The 20,812-nt window shown below is 48.6% G+C and overlaps 1 protein-coding gene across 4 annotated transcripts in view; it reads right to left on the bottom strand.

The window, feature by feature from the left end:
- Positions 1–20,812, bottom strand: part of CARMIL3 (capping protein regulator and myosin 1 linker 3) — an 87,412-nt gene that overhangs the window by 42,459 nt on the left and 24,141 nt on the right. For all 4 annotated transcript variants that reach the window (XM_028703072.2, XM_028703069.2, XM_028703070.2 and 1 more), the window contains exons 4-15: positions 19,260–19,319; positions 18,242–18,363; positions 14,505–14,602; positions 11,565–11,635; positions 10,725–10,798; positions 9,566–9,641; positions 7,921–8,009; positions 5,071–5,165; positions 4,880–4,966; positions 2,103–2,212; positions 916–993; positions 99–175 (exon numbers count right to left, since the gene is read on the bottom strand). In XM_028703072.2, coding sequence (XP_028558905.2) covers positions 99–175; positions 916–993; positions 2,103–2,212; positions 4,880–4,966; positions 5,071–5,165; positions 7,921–8,009; positions 9,566–9,641; positions 10,725–10,798; positions 11,565–11,635; positions 14,505–14,602; positions 18,242–18,363; positions 19,260–19,319 — 1,037 coding nt within the window. The remainder of the gene's footprint in view (positions 1–98; positions 176–915; positions 994–2,102; positions 2,213–4,879; positions 4,967–5,070; positions 5,166–7,920; positions 8,010–9,565; positions 9,642–10,724; positions 10,799–11,564; positions 11,636–14,504; positions 14,603–18,241; positions 18,364–19,259; positions 19,320–20,812) is intronic.

Raw genomic sequence — 20,812 nt, forward strand, 5'->3', positions numbered from 1 at the left:
CCACCCCCACCCCGCCACCGCCGCTCTGAGCATCCAGAAGTTGATCTGACCGGAGGGTCTCCTGGAAAGAGGGTAGAGAGACGAGCGGAGTTCCTTACCTGTGGGAGAAGGTGTTCCGTGCCAGGTTGAGGTAGCTAAGCCGTGGGCAGCATCCGTGCAGCAAAGCCCCAAAGAGCTATGGGGACAGATAGACAAGACAGACAGACAGACAGACAGACACACAAATGGATGAAGAATTTTTACTTGGCATTGTAGGAGATGATATAAATAGACAGGATTGTAAATTGTTTTTATGTGCAATGATGGCAGCAAGAATATTATTGGCACAAAAATGGAAACAAGAAGGATTACCGACGAAAGAAGAATGGAGGGTGAAACTGATGGACCATGCAGAGTTAGATAAATTAACAGGGAGGATTCGAAACCTGCGGGACCAGAGATTCTTAGAAGACCGGAGTAAATATACGAACTATTTGAAAAGTAATGGTAATGAACAGACTACGCCAGTAGGATTGCAAGAAGTTTTGTAAGGAGGATTATTTGAAATATTGCAAGAAGGACTATGAGGAGAATGATTAGTTAATGATATTTAAGAGTAATAGAGAAATTAAGAAATGCAGAACAAGTGATAAAAACGGAAAACCATCAGAGGAGTTGACGGAAGTCAAAAATATTGTATAAGATAAGAAATTATGTTATATGAATGTTGGAAGTGATATGTTAAAAAAAACTAATAAAAAAATATATATTTTTTAAAAAAGACACCCAAGAGGAGGAGGAATAGTGAGTGATTATCCCGGTCGCCAAGAGGTTGGGGCCATCCCTCTTTCCCGCATCGGCACCTCGTAACCCGGCAGGCTTTCCACGTCACCCTTGCCCCCGCCCCCGGAGTCTGCGGCTCTCTTAAAACCTTACGGCATCCACGGCGCAGTCTGTGGACGAGAGGTCCAGGTGAACCAGTGCATTGGGCTGGGCCAGGAAGGAATAAAAGCCCTAAAAAAGAGGGGAAAGGAAAGGGGTGAGAGGGGATGGAGTACGTGGAGCAGTGGCGACACCAGGCAGAACAACCATGTCAAACCCGGAAGTGTGTGTCCCTTTTTTTGGATTACAATCCATTTTTTTGGATTACAACCCCTTTTTTGGGGGGGAGGCCCCATTGGCGAAAGCGCGCCTTGGGTTACAACCTGTTTTGGTTTACAACCGGACCTCCGGAACAGATTATGGTTGTAAACCAAGGTACCACTGTCTTTTGTATAGCTAGCCATCTAGCTACAGTGGTACCTTGCAAGACGAATGCCTCACAAGACAAAAAACCCGCAAGACGAAAGGGTTTTTTGTTTTTTGAGCTGCTTCGCAAGACGATTTTCCCTATGGGCTTGCTTCACAAGACGGAAACGTCTTGCAAGTTTGTTTCCTTTTTCTTAACACTGTTAATACAGTTGCGACTTGACTTCGAGGAGCAACTCATAGAACGCGGTGTGGTAGCCTTTTTTGAGGTTTTTGAAGACTTTGGTGATTTTTGAAGCTTTTCCAAAACTTTTCCGAAACCGTGCTTCGCAAGACGAAAAAACTCGCGGAACGAAAAAACTCGCGGAACGAATTAATTTCGTCTTGCGAGGCACCACTGTATATCGGTATTTTGCTGTATTTGATTCCTTTGCTATGGCTTGTGGCTGATGCAAATAAAGATTTTTATCTATCAATCTTTCTTCCCCCAAAGCATCCCAGAAGCTGTAGTTTAAGGGGGCCGAGAGTTGAGAGGAAATGCCTATTCCCCTCGCAGAGTTACAATTCTCAGAGGGTCTTAACAGTCGCTCTCTTCCCAGGGAACTCTGGGAATCGTAGTACTGTGACGGGAATAGATGTCTCCGAACAACTCTCAGCACCTTCACTGGACTACAGCTCCCAGAATGCTTTGGGGGACACCTAGGACTGCTTAAAGCAGTATCATAGCGCACTAAATGTATCGTGCAAATGTAGCCAGGGTGGTAACACTGAGGAAACAAATCAGAACAACTGGGAAAGCAGAGCAATGTGTGGCCGTCCAATACAAATGCACCACAATTGCGTCACCGCAAAAGTTGCAGGCCGGGGTCACTCACGTTCGCCTCCTCCGTCCCCAGTAACCCTGGGTTTTTGCTCAGGTCAAGATGGCGGAGGGAGCTGGTGAAGGCTGGGTTGGCTCCAAAGGTCTGGCACAGAATGGCGAGTCCTGAGAAAGGAAAACAGGCCCACAAACTGTCACTGCCGTTCAGTTTATGTAGCTCTTTGGACGCTTCCCCCATTCACAACTCGTGAGGGAAGTGGTTCGCGATTATTACTTTTAAAAAAAATAAACCTTATCAACATTCCTCAGTATTTGAGTCTGAATTTCTCCTTATAAACCTGTTCCTTGTACACAATTTTGCCTAATACACCCCATATAAATGCTATCTTCACAATATATGCATTTTTGTGCTCATTTTACCTCATGTCTATGCATATATTTTTTTGGTACAAATTATTCGGCCAAAGAGCTCCACTGCAAAATTCAGAGATAAGCCCATTTTTGAAGGATGGCTAAATTTCGGTTTGCATATTATTTCGCAAAGTGCAAATTAGGTTTATCCTTAAATAAGAAATGAGTTTAATTTGTCCCCCACCCCTAATAGTGAGTCAGTCTTATTGGGGAATTCAGTGCAGCTTACTTATGAGTAAACATTCCTGGGACTGCACAGCCCTAGGCCTCTAGGCCTCCAGATGTTACAGGACTACAACTCCCATCATGCCTCATTCCAAGGGCCATGTTGACTGAGGTGCCTGTGCCCTAGGTGCCTGGCTCAGTTTGCCTCACATTGCCTCTGCCTGCCAGCTGCATGACAGGCAGAAAACCAACTGGTGAAGCCTCTCCCCAGGTCAGATAAATCTTCTTTGGGGTTTTTTTTTGGTCATGAGGCAGCTGGTAAATGTCAAAAACATAATAGAACAAATACACAAACAAATGAATTTTGACTTAATGCGTCAATCTACTAAATACTGCAGCTAATAATAATATAGGAACCGCCTGAGGCGGCCTTTAAATGCAAACTGGACCAAAAGTGCTGTGAACGCTCCTTTTATCCTGTGCCCACTCTGCCCACTGAGCTTGCCACATTTCAAAAAGTGAAAATCCAGACACACAAGTTTTTGAGCCATTTTTTAGGAAGTCCCCCCCCCAAAAAAACCCAACTCTTCCAACAAAGGTTGCCATATGTCAGTGTTTACCGGTTTACCGGTTTTGTAAATTCTGTCTGGATGCAATTTCCGACAGATGAATCCCAGATATTGTGGGATGTGATCCATGAAAGGCAGTCAAGTACAACATTCCTTGAAATGCTAGAGAAGACATGTGAGGGAAAGTTTGGTCCAGCCAGTCGAAACTTCCTGTTCCTCCTGGCTGGAGCATCCTTCCCTCTGCATGTGATAGAAGGTGGGCATGGCCTAACCTGTCCAGGTAACAAAAGGACGAGTCACGCAGCAATCTTTCCTTTTTTTGACTTCCTTCTTCGTTTGACCAGCTTTTAGCTAGGACTGCTTTGCTAGCAGAAGCACTGGGATTATTCCCCCATATGGGGTAGATTCCACATGTACAGTGGTGCCCCGCAAGACGAATGCCTCGCAAGACGGAAAACCTGCTAGACGAAAGGGTTTTCCGTTTTGGAGGCGCTTCGCAAAACAAATTTCCCTATGGGGTTGCTTCGCAAGACGAAAAAATCTTGCGAGTCCCCGCGGGTTTTTTCCGCTCCCCCCCCCCCTTTTCCTAAGGCGCTAAGCCGCTTATCAGCTGTTCCGCTGATAAGCCGCTTAACAGCTGATCGCGAAAAGCCGCTAGACCGCTGTAGCGCTAATCCGCTAAGCTGTCAATGGGCTTGCTTCGCAAGACGAAAAAACCGCTAGACGAAGAGAATCGCGGAACGGATTCTTTTCGACTTGCAAGGCACCACTGTACATATTTGAAACTAAGGCTGCCTTCAGGAATCCAGTTGTGAACTGATGTAAGTAAACTTCTTTTATTGACTTTGAATCAGATTGTGGCATCGTTATTCTTTTAAGAGGGATTCAAGGGAACTTGCCAGGAACGTACAATTCAATCTGAGACAGACTGAATTGTATAATAGCGAGAGGCTCATACTTGCCTGCGACCAGCTATCTGCTGTGCATGTAAAAAGGGGGAATGTAACTCTGCTAAGTAAAGGAACTTGCTAGCGCAAGTTAGGAAGGATATTAATAAACAATATATCCTCTCCTGCCACCCTGAACATTCTCACAGATATGTATGGGAAATTCTGGACGTATGGAATCTCTAGCTTGCCCATAGCTGTCAACTTACAGATTTGAAAATAAGGAACCAGCAGCCTCGAAAATAAGGGATCAGCAGCCAAAATAAGGGATTTTCTGGGCACAGGTATGTTCAACTTCTGAGCCCCTCCAAGCCAAAGGCAGAAAGCCCAGCCAGCAGCCAAACGAAGCCTCAAGTGATGGTTCCCACAGCGCAGCAACCCGGCAAAGGGGATGCAGCAAGGAAAACCACTGTCACCTCTCCGCTGGGAAGCGCTGAGCAAAGGCGAGTCCCCAGGCAACGCGGCCGATTTGATTGGCACAAGGCATGCGAGCTCCACCCCCCAGTCGTTCTTAGACTCCTTATTGGGTGAGCAACGCAGCCAAGCAACACAGTGGGAGCCTCCCTCCTCCCTGGCCGGCAGGGAGGGAGGGAGAGGAGCTGCTTCCTTTGAAACCCGGGAAATTTAAGGGACATCATCAATAAGGGACAGCAGCGGGACACGGCGCTGGGATAAGGGACTTTCCCGCCAAATAAGGGACGGTTGACAGCTATGAGCTTGCCCACCCCTGCCAAGCGTACCTTTAGCAGTGATGCTGGTCTTGGAAAGGCAAAGTTTGCTGAGGCCTTTGGGGAAACACAGAAGCTGCTGGCTCAAGGCGCTGAGACCTGTTCAAGGGGGACGAGAAGCAAAGTGGGGCGAAGATGAGCAACGAGCAGAGAAGCTTTTTTTTTACCCCCAAAGGCCTTGTTGGTTCAGGATCCCTCCTCACCTTTGTCCTCCAAGGGGTTGTGGGAGAGGGTGAGGGCATGGAGGACGGCGTTTGGGTTCTCCGCCAGGACGCAGGCCAGTTTCAGGGCGAAATCTCTGCAAACGGACCCGGAGAGATGAAAACAAGTGAGAGGAAAGCTCCCCAACAGGGACGTCACAGGGGAAGCTGGATTGAATCAAGGGTCGCAGGGCCAAGATGAGACAGGAGTGAGATCTCCTTTTATAATTAAGATGATTGCATTTGTTCATATAGACCCTTGTGCAAATTAATTGAAACAAAGCATGTTTTCTATCTTACTCATAATCCTGTACAGTGGTACCTCGGGTTACATACGCTTCAGGTTACATACACTTCAGGTTACAGACTCTGCTAACCCAGAAATAGTACCTCGGGTTAAGAACTTTGCTTCAGGATGAGAACAGAAATTGTCCTCCGGCGGCACGGCAACAGCAGGAGGCCCCATTAGCTAAAGTGGTGCTTCAGGTTAAGAACAGTTTCAGGTTAAGAACGGACCTCCGGAACGAATTAAGTACGTAACCAGAGGTACCACTGTACTCAAAACAAACACAAAATGTCAGTTGATCATTATGGTGTCGGAAGCTGGCAGCCGCTAGAAGGAATGATGCGCTCGCCACAATATACTTCAATGATATATAATGAATTGAAAAACATGCTTAAAATAACATTTGTAAAAAAGAAGAAGCTTTCCTTTTGGGAATTATAGGGACAAAACTACCCAAACTGTATAGAATTGGCGAAAAATACCAGAAAAACCAAGAAATCAAAGTAACAAACTTTTTATAAAAGAATGGAAATGGTTTATCAAATATTTACAAACAAATGGTATACAGATAAGAACATTGGCAGGATTATTGCAATAACATGCCATTTTATATGTGTATATATTTAAAGTAGAATATTTTTTTCTTGTTTTCCTCCTCTAAAAACTAGGTGTGTCTTATGGTCAGGTGAGTCTTATGGAGCGGAAAATACGGTAAGTTAATTTGGAATATGCAGAAAATATAAAAAAAAATAATTTAAGGAACCGCAGAAAGAAAGGGAAGGAAGTCAAGTTTCAAAATGTTAAAATGATTGCAAAACTATTGAAATGCATAAAAATGAAAATAATAAATAAAATTTGAATTGCTGCCTTCAGGCTTTTTTTTAAAAAAAGCTCTCTTGCCATATTATTTCACAGCAGCCCGAGGGAATCAACTGACACTCACAGCCGCATGTGGAAGATGCGCTTGAATCTCAGCATGTTTAGAAGGGAGTCACACATAGAATCAGAACCACAAAACTGCAGAGTTGGAAGGGAACCTGGGGGTCATCTAGCCCAACCCCCTGCAAGGAAGGAATCTTTTGCCCAATGTGGGGCTCGAATGCATGACCCTGAGGTATAGCTGGGTGTGTGTGTGTGTGTGTGTGTGTGTGTGTGTGTGTGTATCAGGCTTCCTCAAACTCGGCCCTCCCAATGTTTTGGGACTACAACTCCCATCATCCCTAGCTAACAGGACCAGTGGTCAGGGATGATGGGAATTGTAGTCTCAAAACATCTGGAGGGCCAAGTTTGAGGAAGCCTGGTGTGGATGGATGGATAGATAGATAGATAGATAGATAGATAGATAGATAGACAGACAGGCAGACAGACAGATAGACAGATGTTAGTGGAAGTCTTAAGTCAAGTGAATATCACCCTTCCACAAGGTCTCAGTACTGGGTTTTCTTTTCCCCAAAAAAGAAAGAAATGACTATCTCCTCTTGCAAGGAAACCAGAATACAGTGGTGCCTCGCAAGACAAAAATAATCCGTTCCGCGAGTCTCTTCCTCTAGCGGTTTTTTCGTCTTGCAAAGCAACCCTATTAGCGGCTTAGCGGATTAGCGCTATTAGCAGTTTAGCGGCTTAGCGGCTATTAAAGGCTTAGCGGCTTAGCGGCTAAAAGGCTATTAGCGGCTTAGCAGCTTAGAAAAGGGGGGAGGGAGCGGAAAAAATCGCAAGACTCACAAGACGTTTTTGTCTTGCGAAGCAAACCCATAGGGAAATTTGTCTTGCGAAGCAACTCAAAAACGGAAAACCCTTTCGTCTAGCGGGTTTTTCATCTTGCGAGGCATTCGTCTTGCGGGGCACCACTGTACACTTCAATTTTGCCCATTCCAAACCATGGTAAACAAGGCTGCCGGTATATGCGCTCGGGTACTCAACTGATATTCATTTTACAGGGTTTTTTCTCCTTAAACCCATCTTTTAGGGTGCACACACCTTTGCAAGGTGGTATGTTTTTATTGCGGCAACGCAGCAAAACCCCAGAGTATTCAAAGAATCGTGGAATTGCAGAGTTGGAAAAGACCCTAAGGGTCATTTAGTCCAACCCGCTGCGATGCAGGAATATGCAGCTGCCCCATATTGGGGTGGAAAACCTGCCACCTTCAAATGACATTACTGGGATTTATGAATATTTCTTTGAAAAGGTGTGCGTGCGCAGGTACAGAAAGACCTGCATTACGTGCCCAGAACAGGAAACGTCAGGGGATACGATCCGCCAAGCCCCTCCCATTCCACCAAGCCCCTCCCATTCCACCAAGCCCCTCCCACTGGTGCAGACTGCAAGCGATGAAATAGCAATAGCAATAGAAAGAGGCTCTCTGCTACTGAAAGTACAGCAATGTGCAGAAAGTCCAGTGCTGAAGGTGCACACCGCAAAAATTGGACCCGCCACTTTGCGGCATAGCCTGAGCATCGCGCATGGGCTTGGCCCCGGCCGAAAGGCACCTGCGAAAACCGGAAGACTCTCTCTCCCCCGCCCCCAATCCGCATGCAGCGGCGCAAAGGTGAATCTAGCAATGCCTCACGTTTTTAACCCCGCATTGTCCAGCACCAGCTCCTCTAGGTGGTGGGATTTGCTCACCGTGTGGAGAACCTGTTCAGCGACCTCGGAGCCCTAGGGAGGAAAGAAGAGGTGTGGGTGCCAGGGAAGGTTTCGGTGGGTGCTTCGAACGGGGTGGGAGGGGAGTTAACGGCAGGAGGCGACACTCAGTGCAAACCTGGACCGAGCATCGCTGCTGCCTTCTGTTAGAAGCCGCCCAGAGTGGCGGCAGAAACCCAGCTAGATGGGCAGGTACACATATTAAATTATTAAAGGTAAAGGTAAAGGGACCCCTGACCATTAGGTCCAGTCGTGACCGACTCTGGGGTTGCGGCGCTCATCTTGCTTTATTGGCCGAGGGAGCCGGCGTACAGCTTCCGGCTCATGTGGCCAGCCTGACTAAGCCGCTTCTGGCGAACCAGAGCAGCGCACGGAAATGCCGTTTACCTTCCCGCCAGAGCGGTACCTATTTATCTTCTTGCACTTTGACGTGCTTTCGAACTGCTAGGTTGGCAGGAGCAGGGACTGAGCAACGGGAGCTCATCCCGTCGCGGGGATTCGAACCGCCGACCTTCTGATCAGCAAGTCCTAGGCCCTGTTGTTTAACCCACAGCGCCACCCGCGTCCCTATTAAATTGTTATTATTATTGCCAAAGCTGGCAGCTATTCCTCTGAACCAGCACCTGTGCCTCTAAGACCGGCAGAGGAGCAAAAATCCCAGGTGTGGGTTAGCCTAAGAGTGAAGGAAATTCTTCGTTCCGCGCACCCACTTGGTTCCTGTCAGTGGAGGCACTCGTTCGTTTTAAAATTTATTTTTATTTTTCTGCATTTCTGCCCCACCTATCTCCCTCCAAGTTCTCCCTGCTCATTTAAATTCCCACAACAACCTTTCGAAGTAGGCTAGGCTGAGAGGCAGGGACGCGGGTGGCACTGTGGGTTAAACCACAGAGCCTAGGACTTGTCAATCAGAAGGTCAGCGGTTCAAATCCCCATGACGGGGTGAGCTCCCGTTGCTCGGTCCCTGCTCCTGCCAACCTAGCAGTTCGAAAGCACGTCAAAGTGCAAGTAGATAAATAGGTACCACTCTGGCGGGAAGGTAAACGGCGTTTCCTTGCGCTGCTCTGGTTCGCCAGAAGCGGCTTAGTCATGCTGGCCACATGACCCGGAAGCTGTACGCCGGCTCCCTTGGCCAATAAAGCGAGATGAGCGCCACAACCCCAGAGTCGGCCACGACTGGACCTAATGGTCAGGGGTCCCTTTACCTTTACCTTAGGCTGAGAGGCAGTGAGACTGACCCAGGGTCACCCAGTAGTGAGCTTCATGGGCTGAGCGGGAAATTGAACCCTGGTCTCTCCCAGATCTTCTTCTGGCACACTAACCACTACACTGCACTGCTGCCAGCCAGCCCCCGACTTGCCTTCCTGCTTAACAACCAGTCCTGGGGTTGTCACTGGTTGTCAGAATTCCTCCTTCGTCTCAAGAGTGGCCTTTGGAGGACTCGGCAGGGAGGAGGACCAAAATTGAATTGCTTGGCTCTGCCAGTTGTGGTCTCTGGCGCCACCTAATGGTAGCCTCCTTGCCTCCCGACCCAATCAGCACCCAGCCGCCTGCCCGCAGTTTGGGAGACCTACCAGCCGCAAGTCCTTGCAGTAGAGTTTGGTGAACCACTGGTTGTATGCCAACGCAGCCACGATCAGAGCCAAGTCCCTGTGAGGAGAAGCAGAAAGGGGGGAGAGGGAAATGGGATTAGGGGAGGGAGTGGCAAATCCTTGCCTGGACTGACTCCAGCTGCAAAAAGCTAAGGCTGCTGAGCCAATCTTGGCTGCCTCTCAGCGCAGACTCAAGTCACAGGGCCTGAGCTTCTGCAGCCGCTTCGGCCCATCATCGACGATGGCAGCAGATACCTTCTATTCTGATTTTATTCTCTTGCTAATTGTGCCGTTTGAAATGCGTGTTTTATATCCGACTTCCCTTAGCAATGTTTCGTTTCGACCTCTTTAATATTTCAGTGCCCTGTTAATTATGTTGCCCCAAGAGGGCCGGATTTAGGTTTGACGAGGCCCTAAGCTACTGAAGGTAATGGGGCCCTTTATATATCCAGTTGTCCTTTGTCAACAACAAATTGTTGCTGTTGTTTGTGTTGAATATATGCTATACTTATGGACCTAATAGGTATCTAAAGCCATTTTATTTGTGTTTTATCTTGTATTTTGGAAATGTAGATCCAGGGTTTTTTTCCTTTTAATTTTTTTGAGGGCCCTCAAGAGAGGGGGGCCCTAAGCTATAGTTTGTTTAGCTTATACGTAAAATCCAGCACTGGCTGTACACTTAACGCACATCGCTTCCCCTCAAGGGAAGCCTGGGAACTGCAGTTTGCCCCCCGCCCAAGCTACAATTCCCAGCACCCTCCACAAACAACAGCTCCCAGAATTCTCTGGGGGAAGCCGTGTACTTTAAATGCATGGTGCAGGCGAACTGGGTGCTTCACAAGGCAATCTTCACAACAGCCTTCCAAGGTAGGCCGGCACTATTAGACCCATACTGCAGATAGAAGGGGAGAAACTGAGGCACTTGCCTAGTGAGCGCATAGCAGTTTGAGGATGGGTTTGAGGTCTGTGGGGCTACATGGAGGGTGGACCAGGGTAGGGTTGGGGTAAGCGAGTTTTTAATGTTCAAAGCCGCCCAGAGTGGCTGGGGAAACCCAGCCAGACGGACGGGGTAGAAATAATAAATGATGATGATGATGATGATGATGATTATCAGAGATGGTTTCACATGGCTTCTCCTCACCGGCTTTCCAGGTGACAGAAGTCGAGGAGGTTGAATTCCCGGTTGTCTTCGGAATGGTAAATTGTGTCAACGTCCTACAGCGCGAGGGATAAGACAGTAGCCAGAAAGAAAAGAAACCAGTTGATGATTAATATAGTTTCCCTTAAGGAGCTCAGGGCAACATAAAAAGGTTTTCTCCTCCCGTTCCCCCCCCCACAACAATCCTGTGAGGTAGGTTCAAGATGAGCCAGTGAGTTGCAGAGTTTTGAATGGAGGAAAAGGTAAATTGTGGCCTCCCCACTCACCACAAAAACCAAGATAATACATCCATCTTCATACACCCACAAAGCGTGCATGAAACCATTCTGCTGCCAGATCTTCTCCACCCCCCAGGTTCTCTATTTCCAGCCCAAACTTCCCGCTACAACCCCCCCCCCACACACCAAAAAACCCACACACATATTTTTCCAAGGCTGCCATCGTCCCTGACTGTGGCCTCGATTTGCCTGTCACATTCGCCCAGAAACCTCCCAGAGCAGATTTGCATATTGTTTTTGAGCAGAAGAGCAGGAAGCGAGGGTTTCGGAAACCGAGCGAAGGTGCCTCGATTTGCACCAAACCCCTGGGCGAGGCGGAAGGGGAGGGGGGGACCGCCACCCCGTGCGAGTTGCTCCACCTAAAAGTCCTTGTGGCTAGCGAGGAGGTGAGAAAGCCACAAAGCAGCCACATCCTGAGCAATTGCTACTTTTCTGGCGGTTTCTTTTTCAGGATACAATCGCTAACCCCCTTGCTCTGGCGAAGGGGGTCTCTCTGCTCAAGGTTATCCGAGAGGGCGCCTCAGAATCGGGTCCACCGACTTACCCACTGCACCTCCTCGCGGCAAGAGTGTCCGTTGTAGTCGCAGAGAGCCGCGTAGGTTTCGGAAAAGCCTCCTGAGGAAAAGCAAACGGGCGCATATTATCGCTCAGGCTCCTCTGTACGGAGGCCTCGTTCTTGTAAACGTTCTCGTCTTTCAGCTAACTGTTACTCCAAGTAGACCTACTGGAATTCACAGGCCTGAATTCGCCACGGCTGTTCACTCCGGCGGGTGTGCTCTGAGGAAAAGCCAGTGGAATACAACCCGAACGTCTGGCGTAAGTCCTACTCACAGAAGACCCATAGAAATCAATTGACACGGCCAACTTGTTTGTATCTTGCATTCCCATTTCACCTTTTTTCTCCAAGGAGCAAAAAAAGTGGCGTACATGGTTCTCCCCTCCTGGTGAGGAAAACTTGAATCCAACCCAATGTTTTCCTTTCCCTTTATTTTTAAAAAAATATGAAAATCATTGTCGTTGTAAAATGATAATAATGATTAAAGCCACTACAATAAAAGACGATGGGTAATAGGAATATTTCATCCATTGTGCTTTAAATTTGTACATTAATATCAGCAGTCCAAAGAGATGTCTAAACAAAACGGACAAGTATAAACAGGTCAGATTTTCATCCAACCAGGACTGCCTTTCCAATCTTGCAGCATAAGTCTCTTAACTGGTTTTTATGTCCATCTGTTAAGTCCTATGAAGCCAATGTGGAGACTGAAGCTTCCCACAGCTGCCTAAGTCCCCTTCTCTCCAAAGTTTTCCCCAATAAATCTGAGACTGTGCCTGCGTGACGCTAATTTCCCCTTCGCCCTCTTCATTCCTCCCTGCAAAATGCATTTCTTTAGCCAAGGTGTGTGGGAAATTGCAGTCCACCATAACTATGCACGAGTGCTAGTTAATGCGCGAAGGGGTTAAGACCACAGAGGCAGATTCCTAGACGCAGCTAGGTCACACCCCCTATTCTCCAATGAGGGGAAGTGAAGCCTTCTTTTCCTGTTCCTTCCTTTCTGTGCCATGTCATCCACCAGGGAGGACGTTTTCTCCAAGCTCGGAGCATGTGTTTGAAGATACCTTTCTGTATTTTCTACCCAAGAATATTCTGCCTTGTGTTCTCCTTGCTGCTGCTTGGATAAACGCACGAATCTGACTTTTGGAACATTTTGTAAGTAAAGCATTTTAAACCTACTAAACTGGTGTGGTCTGATCAATGCTTGGAGGGGTAGAAAATGGGGAGCGCTGTATGCAACTAAACGGGATATGAAAGGGGTTCAAGAGGCTGTGTTCTCCACGATACTGCTGCTTAATGTCGTGAGTTTAAATTCTGCTGCTGGGGCTCCTCTTCTGCTGAAGAGTGTGTAAAGCCCAGCATTTTGAATCTAGACACCCACAAATTCTTTTGTTATTCACCCCACACATGTGGGTCACAGGATCATATATCCCCCTACCCACCCACCCAAGATCGACTGCTGTTAAATAGCTGGTGTGCTATCTTTATCTCGGCTGGCTGCAAGCATGCCGGTTTGCTTAGGAGAAGCAAAAGGAAGCCTTGCCCCATGCAAAACAGCATGTGGAACTCAAAGCCACAAGACGCAGCGGCAAAGGCTGGCTCAGAAGAGCTTTGAAAATCTACCAGATTAGAGGTTCCCAAACTGTGGTCTGTGGACCACCAGCAATCCACAAACTTCATTCAGGTGGTTTGTGGATTTGGTGTTTGGAGACGGGAGCAGCAGACCCGTCACATTCAGGGCTCCTATTGATTTGCAATTGGATCTTTATCACTCACATTTCGTTTTACTGTATTGAAATTTGGATTCTGTGGGATTGAAATCGCAATACGATAAAATGCAGGATGTGAGAAATAAAGGGAGCGATTAAAAAAAAGATTAAGAATCATTCATTTCCTAGCACATTTCCTACAAATGCTACCATAGGCAGAAAAACAATTTAAGTGGTCCATCAAGACCCTTAGCAATTTTCAAGCCATCCGTTGGGGGGGGGGGGGATTTGGGAGCCACTGTCAAATTCAATTTAAGCCTCCTCAAAACCCCTGTTTGCCACAGGCAGCGAGAAAATGGAACCTCTTAGGCCAGGGGTCAGCAAACTTTTTCAGCAGGGGGCCGGTCCACTGTCCCTCAGACCTTGTGGGGGGCCGGACTATATTTGGGGTGTGTGTGGAATGAACGAATTCCTATGCCCCACAAATAACCCAGAGATGGATTTTAAATAAAAGGACACATTCTACTCATGTAAAAACATGCTGATTCCCGGACTGTCCACGGGCCGGATTTAGAAGGTGATTGGGCCAGATCTGGCCCCCGGGCCATAGTTTGCCTACCCATGTCTTTGAAGATATCTTTCTGTATTTTCTACCCAAGAATATTCGGCCTGTGTTTTTGAAGGGTGTTTGAAAAGGGGTGAGGGGCTGCCCACTCTGCAGGCAAGGGGTAACATAACTGGGTTCCTGAGCCCCACGGGGTGCCGTAGAAAGAATGCAGTTGATCAAGGGAGCCGTGGATTCAGAAAGGTTGAAAACCTCTATCTGCCTTGATGCAATATACCTTTGATTACCCGTTGTTAAGAGGCAGGCTTGAGAAGATGCCTCTGACAGCCAAGCCCGGGTTCTGGGCCTCCGAGGCCCATTTGGCTGCTAGCCCTGGAGACAGAAGGCTGGGCTAAATGCACTTTTCTGCCCGATCCAGGAAAGCAATTTGTGTTTTCTTCAGGACACCCCTTCCGGGATTCGGGTCAGTGGGTTAAGTGCATAATGCAGCGGCTGTAATTAAAATTTCATATAATTTCCTGTGAATGAAGATCGTACCACCTGCCTCTCTGGGCGCTGGGAAGCGGGAGGAAAACCCTGGCAGGTTCCGGAATATTCCACACACTCGATGGCCGCCACCCCCCCCTCCCTCACCTCTCCATCTTCCCCCCTCACCGCAAATGCTGTGCGTTGTGGAGCTGGAGCTTTCTGAGTTGGGGGACATGTCCCGCGGCGTCTCTGGGGTCTCCACGGTCCCATGGCGTATGAGGCAGCTGCGACAAGGGGAGGAGAAGGAAGGCATTTCCTGAGTTATTTTGTAATCGTTTATTCGATTTATATACTGCCCTTTATCAAAAGATCTCAGTGTACGGTGTACGACATTAAACACACATTTTACGGAGCATAGTACAGTGGTACCTCGGTTCTCGGACGTAATACGTTCCAGAAGACCGTTCGACTTCCGAAATGTTTGAAAACTGAGGCTGGCTACAAGTTCAATTGGAAAAATGGAAAAACACGCGCGGAATCTGTTCAGATTCCAAGGCATGTTCGAAAACGGAAGCAATTACTTCCGGGTTTTCGGTGTTTGAAAACCGAAACGTTCAGCTTCCAAGACGCTTGAAAACCGAGGTACCACTATAATAAAAAGCACAACAATGGACAGCATAACAATAAAATAATCATAGTAACAGTCCCACCGCCAACAAGCTTTAACTGATCTGATAGTCTTGTCTAAATACTGCATCACAAGAGCACGACAAGTTATTGATCGATTGATCCACTCATCCATTCTCCAAGGAGCTTAAAGTGGTATCCATGGTCCCCCCCCCCACATTTAATCCTCATAATAATCCACACCTTCCAACATTTCTCTGATGAAAATAGGGACATCCTAACCCGGTGAGATAGGTTAGGCTCGGAAACTGTGACTGTCTCATGGTTACCTAGTGAAGATTCATAGCTGAGCAGAGATTTGAACTCTTAGGCCCATTCTCCACAAACCACTCTGCCACACTGCTGCACTGAAAATGCGAGGGATATGCGCACACCCCTGTAAATTTGGGGGTCGCCTCTTCCTTAATGCAGGGGTGGGGGACCCTTTTCGGTCCTTCCGGGTGTTGCCAAACTACAACTCCCATCAGTGCCGGCAAGCACTGCCAATGGCCAGCGATGATAGCAGCTGTAGTTCACCAACGTCCAGAGAGCCAAACGTTTGCCCGTCCCGACCTAAAAGCTTGTCGCCTGTTTGCCTGCCTCCTCCTCCCACTCTTTCAAAAAGGGGGCTTTAAAATCCCCCTGCAAGAGAACTCAGCTGTCTGGGTCAGGAAATGGAGCCCTACAAGTTGATGGGGGTCGCAAGCAGGGAGAGAGCTTTGCCACTCTTTCATTCTGGTCCTGTTTTTGGGCTTCGCACTGCGGCCTCTGTGAGAACAGGATACTGGACTAGGTTTTCCCCACCACCACTCTTGAAATCGTAGAATTGAGAAGTTGGAAGGGACCCCAAGGGTCATCTAGTCCAACCCCCCTGAAATGCAGGCACCCTGCCCACAGCCGTCCATGGGTGGGCTCGAACCACCAACCTTCGGGTTAACAGCCAGATGCATTGCCCATTGCGCCACAGGGGCCTTTGACCTGTTCCAGCAGGGCTCTGCTTATGAGACACTAGCAGTGGGGGGCACCAGAACAAGCTTGGGGTCACGCTTGCTGGGATTAAGGGTGAGGCATGACAAAATAATAATAATAATAATAATAATAATAATAATAATAATAATAATAATAATTATTATTATTATTATTATTATTATTATTATTATTATTATTATTATTATTATTTATGTATATCCCGCCCTCCCCAGCCGAAGCCGGGCTCAGGGCGGCTAACAACAATAAAACAGTACAACACAACACTCTAAAATCATTCATTATAAAATGAATTCAAATCAAACCAATGGCAACCATTGGGCTAGAGTTCTGTGAGGATTACCAAAGGAGGGGGTCAGATTGTGCCTTGGCCAAAGGCCTGGTGGAACAGCTCTGTCTTGCAGGCCCTGCGGAAAGATGTCAAGTCCCGCAGGGCCCTAGTCTCTTGTGACAGAGCGTTCCACCAGATCGGGGCCACAGCCGAAAAAGCCCTGGCTCTGATTGAGGTCAGCCTAGCCTCCCTGTGGCCTGGGACCTCCAAGATGTTTTTATTTGAAGACCGTAAGTTCCTCTGTGGGACATACCAGGAGAGGCGGTCCCATAGGTACGAGGGGTGTGTGGCTTTGGGGGCCAAGCCGTCTCTGCCTCTGCAAGGATGTTGTTAACCCCAGGAGATAGAAATCAATTAGTGTGAAAACAATTGGGAGCGGGGAGAAACGCACTGTCAAAAGCTATATTTCTCAGCGGGCACAGGGTGGTCTCTCTCTGTGTGCCAGCCTCTTCTAACCTCCAAATCAAGTTGAACTACAACTCCCAGCGCCCCTGGCGCCTGGCTGGAACGAACAGGAGTTGTGGGGCACACAAGAGGGAGTCAAGTGCATTTCGGGAGTTTGGAGATATAAAGTGGTCTGAAGCACTCTTATGCCCTAGCATTTTTTTAAAAATCCACTTTAAGAAAGAGAAAGACTTTTTGTGGCCTGGAGAATGATGGGCTATGGATTGCTAATGGGGAGACGTCTAAAAGCATGAGAAGAGACTGGCAGCAGGATCAGGCCAGGGGCCCATCAAGTCCAGCGTCCTGTTCTCGCAGCAGCCAAGCTAGGAAAAACCGCAAGCAAGACCGGAGGGCAACAGAAACACGGCACTCCCCCCTCCTGCCGCTTCCAGCAACTGGTTTTCAGAAGAACCCAGCCTCCAACCACGGAGCTATAGCGTAAACACCTTGCAAACAAATCAGAATTAATTCTGGGTGCGCAATGAAAGCTATGCACAAGCAGATCAGGATGAAAGCTCAAGAAACTGGATGTCTGAAGGGTACCGGGTGCGAGGGAAGGCTGCTAGTCTAGCCTTTAGCATCTCTGTGGTGAAAATCCTATACATTCCACATTAGAATTTAGAAAGGGAAGTCAGTTCCACACAGACAAGAAAATATTATTATTATTATTATTATTATTTGTACCCCGCCCATCTGGCTGGGTTTCCCCAGCCACTCTGGGCGGCTTCCAACAAAGATTAAAAATACATTAAAATGTCACACATTAAAAACTTCCCTGAACAGGGTCTGCCTTCAGATGTCTTCTAAAAGTCAGATAGTTGTTTATCCCTTTGACATCCGATGGGAGGGCGTTCCACAGGGCGGGCGCCACCACCAAGAAGGCCCTCTGCCTGGTTCCCCATAACCTACTTGCAGTGAGGGAACGTCAGAAGACCCTTGGCGCTGGACCTCAGCGTCCAGGCAGAACGACAGTGGCGGAGATGCTCCTTCAGGTATACTGGGCCAAAGCTGTTTAGGGCTTTAAAGGTCCACACCAACATTTTGAATTGTGCTGTGTGACTCTGGCCTTTTCTATACACTTTTCTATACACTTCGGGTTAAGTACTTAATTCGTTCTGGAGGTCCGTTCTTAACCTGAAACTGTTCTTAACCTGAAGCACCACTTTAGCTAATGGGGCCTCCTGCTGCCACTGCGGCGCCGCCGCCGCACGATTTCTGTTCTCATCCTGAAGCAAAGTTCTTAATCCGAGGTACTATTTCTGGGTTAGCGGAGTCTGTAACCTGAAGCGTATGTAACCTGAGGTACCACTGTAATTTATCATCATCATCGTCGCCTCCATGTTTTCCGCAACACAGCAGCACACCTTGGTCCTCTGCCCACGCCCACACACAAAGGTTGTCATGAAAGGCGCCGTTACGGCGAACGGCTGAGAATTTGGCAACCTCGCCACCCGCAGCCAATGTTCTCCTCGCCCTGCGGCTTCTTCATACTCACACAGAGGCCGGGCTAGGGAAGATTTTGGCTAAGGAAGTGTTGACGTGCCTCGTGACCTGGTCGGCACTTTCCGGGGTGGGGAATTTCAGGCTGTAGTTGGCCTTCTCTGTCTCCACCAGGATCTGAATGCAGAAGGAAGGTAAAAGGTGTCAGCACCCGACAGACACCAATGTCGTCATCATGTGTGGTTTGGGAGCTGCACGGTCAGGGAAAAGACAATGCTGTCCAGGGTTGAAAAGACTGCGGAGAGTATAATTGGGTGCACTCTTCCCACCTTGGATCAAATCTATGCTTCCAGGTGTCATAAGAAAGCTGCAGAGATCGCGCACCCTGCAAATGATCTCTTTCAGCTTCTGCCTTCTGGAAGAAGGTACAGGGTTATAAAGACTAGGACTAGCTGCCTGAGAAACAGTTTCTATCCAAATGCGACTTTGGTTTTAAATGCAGTGTAAGGTAGTCTCTGTGGGAGTACATTGTATTTAATTATTGGGTATCAGAGTTTTTAGGGACGCGGGTGGCGCTGTGGGTTAAACCACAGAGCCTAGGACTTGCCGATCAGAAGGTTGGCGGTTTGAATCCCCACGACGGGGTGAGCTCCCGTTGCTCGGCCCCTGCTCCTGCCAACCTAGCAGTTCGAAAGCACATCAAAGTGCATGTAGATAAATAGGTACGACTCCGGCGGGAAGGTAAACGGCGTTTCCATGCACTGCTCTGGTTCACCAGAAGCGGCTTAGTCATGCTGGCCACATGACCCGGAAGCTGTACGCCGGCTCCCTTGACCAATAAAGTGAGATGAGCGCCGCAACCCCAGAGTCGGCCACGACTGGACCTAATGGTCAGGGGTCCCTTTACCTTATCAGAGTTTTTAGGGGGCTAACCAGGCTGGGATAGCAGGCTTGTTGGTTTTTGAATGTCTGGTGTAGATTTTTTCAATTTCGTTGTTCCGTATGGGACAATGACAACAAAGATTATCGTATCGTAACAGCACCCCTTTGTGGGAGATGCCCCCTGCTCCTACCTGGTTGTGATGCAGGGCGTTTAAGGCTCGGATCTCCAGGACATTGAACGAGCATTCGAGCTGCGAGGGAGGGAAAAGAAGAGTCACTTGTTGTGACGCGACAGAAGCGAATGTCGCGTCCACGGCACATGTTCAAAGCGCATAACCTCCCCTGAAGAATCCTGGGAAAGGGAGTTTTAAGGATGCTGTGAATCGTAGCTCTCTGAGGGATAAACAACTGCCTCACAGGGTTGCTGTGAGGATGGAATATGGAGGAGAACTAGAGATCCTTGGAAGATAAAAGTGGCTATATAAATGTAATAACAAATAAACAAACTACAGTTCCTGGGATTCTCTGGAGGGAGCCATGACTGTTAGGCTGCATACGCATCATACTGCTATAGGTTTGGGGAGGGTCTGTCGGAGTGCAAATATCCAGAGGGTGGGGTCAGGTAGGATTACTATGAGGAATTAGAAAATATGCATCAAGCCATTGTGTCCACGATGAATGCATTGTGTTGACTGGGTTTGATACATTGACAATAATTTCTGATCAAATCCCACAACCCTCTGCACCTCTGGCCATTTCCTCTACTGCCCATTTCTCTCTGCTTCACACGTCACGTACACAGCCCAGTTGCTTCGCCAGGCAGGCACCCTGGGTCATCAAAGACAGTGGGCAAGTTTCGTTGATGTAGCTTTTCCTATACAGTGGTGCCTCGCAAGACGAAATTAATTCGTTCCGCAAGTTTATTCTTCTTGCGAGTTTTTCGTCTTGCGAAGCATGGTTTCCCATAGGAATGCATTGAAAATCAATTAATGCGTTCCTATGGAAACCGCTTGCCAGGCTGGCGGTGCGGAGAAGGGCTTTTCTCCCCACCGCAAGCCTTCAGGACAGGTACGGGAATAGAGGGGAAGGCGCGCAGCGCTTTTCCTCTGTTCCCGGGGCTTTCGGTGGGAGGAGGGTTTTTCCTCCCCACCGCCAACATTCAGAACAGCATTCTGAAAGTTGGCGGTGGGAAGGAAAACCCTTCTCCCACCCCAAGTCTTCAGGACAGGCATCCGAAGGCTGGCGCGGGGAGAAGGTCTCTCCGGCCCCCCGCCAGGCTTCGGAGCAGCCTTCAGAGGCTGCTGCCATAGTCAAGCGTCACTTCTCCAGCTGGGAGAGGGTCGCGGGGGCTGCTTTAGCCCCCCGCGACCCTCTCCCGGCTGGAGAGGTGACGCGCGCCTATGGAGGCTCCTGCCATAGGCGCGCGTCACCTGGGAGAGGGTCGCGGGGGGCTGCTTTAGCCCCGCGCGTGCTCTCCCGGCTGGAGAGGTGACGCTCGGCTATGGAGGCTCCTGCCATAGGCACGCGTCACCTCTCCAGCCGGGAGAGGGTCGCAGGGGGCTGCTTTACAGCCCTCCGAAGCCTGGCGGCGGGAGGAGGTCTCTCCACCCCACCGCCAGCCTTCGGAGGAGGTCCGAGGACAGTGGAGAAGACGCGTTGCGCTTCCCCGCTGTCCAGGAGATTTCCCTATGGGCTTTCGTCTTGCAAAGGAAGCCCATAGGGAAATTCGTTTTGCGAAGCGCCT

This window comes from Podarcis muralis, chromosome 13 (genome assembly GCF_964188315.1).
Source record: "Podarcis muralis chromosome 13, rPodMur119.hap1.1, whole genome shotgun sequence".
In the NCBI taxonomy this organism is placed as follows: Eukaryota; Metazoa; Chordata; class Lepidosauria; order Squamata; family Lacertidae; genus Podarcis; species Podarcis muralis.